The 3,520-nt window shown below is 53.6% G+C and overlaps 1 protein-coding gene across 1 annotated transcript in view; it reads left to right on the top strand.

The window, feature by feature from the left end:
- Positions 1 to 1,696: 1,696 nt before the first annotated feature.
- Positions 1,697 to 3,520, top strand: part of LOC121269338 (NACHT, LRR and PYD domains-containing protein 14-like) — a 59,539-nt gene continuing 57,715 nt past the window's right edge. The window contains exons 1-3 of the mRNA XM_041173888.1: positions 1,697 to 1,732; positions 2,601 to 2,772; positions 2,845 to 2,910. Of these exons, the coding sequence (XP_041029822.1) occupies positions 1,697 to 1,732; positions 2,601 to 2,772; positions 2,845 to 2,910 (274 nt within the window). The remainder of the gene's footprint in view (positions 1,733 to 2,600; positions 2,773 to 2,844; positions 2,911 to 3,520) is intronic.

The following is a 3,520-nucleotide window of genomic DNA, read 5'->3' as shown; positions in this document are numbered from 1 at the left end:
TGCACCCGCGGCGCTGCGAGGGGGAGGGGGTTCTAGCATTCTGACCCAGCGTCCGTGAAGGAACGGTGAATGTATTCCCAATTCACCTCATCATGAGGACCCGCCTATTGCTGTAACATAACCCGCGTCACCCCCACCACCCCCCCCCCCCGCCCCCTCTCAGCTCATCCGCTGCTGCAGCCCTCACCCATGTCTTCCTTCCCTCCAGACTCGACCGCTCCCCCCACACTCCTGGCTGCTGTCCCACACTCTACCCTCCGGAACCTTCACCTCCTCCAAAACTCTGCTGCCTCCCCCACCCACCGTGTCCGAACTCTCACCGAGTCCCATTCCCCCATCACCCCCTGTGCTCACTGACCCACACTGACTCCCGGCACGGCAACGCCTCCATTTTAAATCCCTCATCCTCATTTTCAAATCCCTCCATGTCCTCATCCCTATCTCTGTAACCTCCTCCAGCTCATACACCCCTCCCTATCTCCGTAACCTCCCCCAGCCCCGACAACCCTCCCTATCTCTGTAACCCTCCTCCAGCCCCTACACCCCTCCCTATCTCTGTAACATCCTCCAGCCCATACACCCCTCCTTATCTCTGTAACCTCCTCCAGCCCCTACAACTCTCCCTATCTCTGTAACCTCCTCCAGCCCCTACACCCCTCCCTATCTCCGTAACCTCCACCAGCCCCTACAACCCTCCCTATCTCTGTAACCCTCCTCCGACCCTCCGGGATCTCTGCGCTCCTCCAATTCCGGCCTCTTGACCATCCCCTGATCCCCCATCGCTCCACCATCGGCGGCCGAGCCGTCAGCTGCCTGGGGTCCTGAGCTCTGGAATTCCCTCCCTAAACCTCTCCACCTGTCTCTCTTTGTCTCTCTCTCTCTGTCCCCCACTCTGTCCCTCGCTCACACTCTCTCTGTCTCTCACTCTCCCTCTCTATCTCTCTCTCTGTCTCTGTCTCTTTCTCATTCTCTGTGTCTCTCTCTCTGTCTCTATCTTTCTGTCTCCCTCTCTTTCTACCTCTCTCTCTTTCTGTCTCTCGCTCTCGCTCTCTCTCCCTCTCTGTCTCTCGCTCTCGGTCTCTGTCCATCCTTCTCTTTCTCTGTCTCTCTCTCTCTCTTTCTCTGTCTCTCTCTCTCTGTCTCTCTCTCTCTATTTGTCTCTCGCTCTCTCTCTCCCTCTCTGTATCTCTCTCTCTCTATCTGTCTCTCTCTCTTTCTCTGTGTCTCTCTCTCACACTCTCTGTCCCTCTCTCTCTTTTTCTCCCACTCTCTCTCTCTGTCTCTCTCTCTCTATCTGTCTCTGTCTCTCTCACACGCTTTCTGTCCCTCTCTCTCTCTCTCTCTCTTTCTGTCTCCCCCCCCCACTCTCTGCCTCTCTCTGTCCTCTGTCTGTCTCTCTATGTTGCTATCTCCATGTCTCTCTCCTTCTCTCCGTCCTTCTATCTCTACTGATGCTCCTTTCTGGAATGAGTTAACCTCGGGATGGATGGTTGTGTTTGTATTCCCAGATTTCAGTGCAGCGATCCGGGAAACTCTGGCGAGCTACAATGACACCCAGCTGTACCGGGTGACTCGATTCTACAAGTCGAGGTTGCAGAGAGCGATCGAGGAGTTTGTGGAGGAGCTCAGCTACTCTCTGGCTGGAAAAACCATATTTAAAGAGGAACATGAGGTGGGTGGCTGAGTCCCTGGTCCCATGGACAGCCCAGGAGCTGCGCTGGATGTGAGGCCAGTACGTGTTCAGGCTGGCCTGGGAGAGTGAGCGGGCAGCGGTGGGGGGGTTGTTGGGGGGGGCGGTGGGGGTCACGTCTAAGGAATGGCTGCAGGGGCTAGGGTTGGCCAGGTCACAGGGGTCAGGTTAGCGAGCTCGTGGGCAAGGCTAGTGAGGTCTTGGGGTTCGGATTAGTGAGTTCACAGGAGTCAGGAGTGAGGTCACAGGGGTCAGTTTAGTGATGTCATAGGGGTCAGGTTAGCGAGGTCACGTGTCAGTTTAATAAGGTTACAACGTCAATTTAGTGAGGTCATGGTTCAGGTTAGCGAGATCACGGGTATCAGTTTATTGAGGTCATAGGGGTCAGTTTAGTGAGGACAGAGGGTTCAGGTTATGAGGTCACGGGTCAGTTTATTGAGGTCACAGGGGTCAGTTTAGTGAGGTCACAGGGTTCAGGCTATGACATCACGGGTCAGTTTAATGAGGTCACAGTTCAGGTTAGCAAGGTCACAGGAGTCATCTTGGTGAGGTCACAGGGGTCGGGTTAGTGAGCTCACAGGGTTCAATAGTGAGGTCGCGGGTCAGTTTAGCGAGGTCACGGGTCAGTTCAGCGACATCACAGGGTCAGTTTAGCAAGGTCACGAGGTCAGGTTAGTGAGGTCACGGGTCAGTTCAGCGAGGCCACAGGGGTCAGTTTAGCGAGGTCACAGGGGTCAGTTTAGTGAGGTCACGGGGGGTCAGGTTAGTAAGGTCGCGGGTCAGTTTAGCGAGTTCACAGGTCAATTCAGCAAGGTTACGTGGGTCAGTTTAGCGAGGTCACGGGACTCTGCTGATACCTCCCCTGTCCTGGGTCTAATGATGTGAAATTTGCCACTTTCTTACCCCACAGAATGTGCAGGAGCTAGTGGAGAGGGGAAAGCGGAGTGAAGCAGCGAGCTATCTGCTGGATATCGTGATGGAGAATGGTGCTCGAGGAGGGAGGGCCATGTGGGCTGCCTTACGGAAGGTGAAAAGCTCGAGGACAGAACTGCGGTCAATCCTCCGGGAGATTCAGGAACAAGGTAAAGGCTCATGTTGACCAATTGGAGGGGGGAACAGCCAGAACAGATTAACAGCTTCCTGTCTATCCACAGGTCCCAATCTACCACTGCTTGCCACCTGGAATCACCTGGAATTTGAATTACCTGATTATCTGACAGGTAAATGCTCAGTTATCGTTATTCCTGTCTTTTTCCTTCTTGCTCGTGCTCTTTCTGCCTGTTGCTCTCTTTTTCCTGCTCTCTTATTTTCTCACTCTCTCATTAATCCTCCTTTCCATAAGACCGTAAGACATAGGAGCAGAAATTAGGCCATTCGGTCCATCGAGTCTGCTCCGCCATTCAATCATGGCTGATAAGTTTCTCAACCCCATTCTCCCGCCTTCTCCCAGTAACTTTTGATCCCCTTACCAATCAAGAACCTATCTGTCTATCTATCTATCTTTCCATCTCTATCTCACACTCCCTACGTCTCTACCCCTCTCTCTGTCTCCCTCTCCCTCTCTCTCTCCTCCCTCTCTCTCTCCCCCACTCTCTCCCTCTGTCTCGCTCCCTCTCTCACTGTATCTCTCCCTCTCTCTGTCTCTCTCCCTCTCTCTGTCTATCCCTCTCTGACTATCTCTCTCTGTCTATCTCTCTGCGTCTCTCTCTGTCTTTCTCTGTCTATCTCTCTCTTCAACTGTGTCTCACTGTCTCTCTCCCTTTTCTCTCTCTCTGCCTCTCCCACTGCCTCTGTCTCTGTCAGTTTGTCTCTCTCTGTCTCTCTCTTTCT

Source organism: Carcharodon carcharias, chromosome 24, assembly GCF_017639515.1.
Source record: "Carcharodon carcharias isolate sCarCar2 chromosome 24, sCarCar2.pri, whole genome shotgun sequence".
NCBI lineage: Eukaryota > Metazoa > Chordata > Chondrichthyes > Lamniformes > Lamnidae > Carcharodon > Carcharodon carcharias.
The sequence above is the reverse complement of the archived record's forward strand: the minus strand, read 5'-3'. Positions and strand labels throughout refer to the sequence as shown.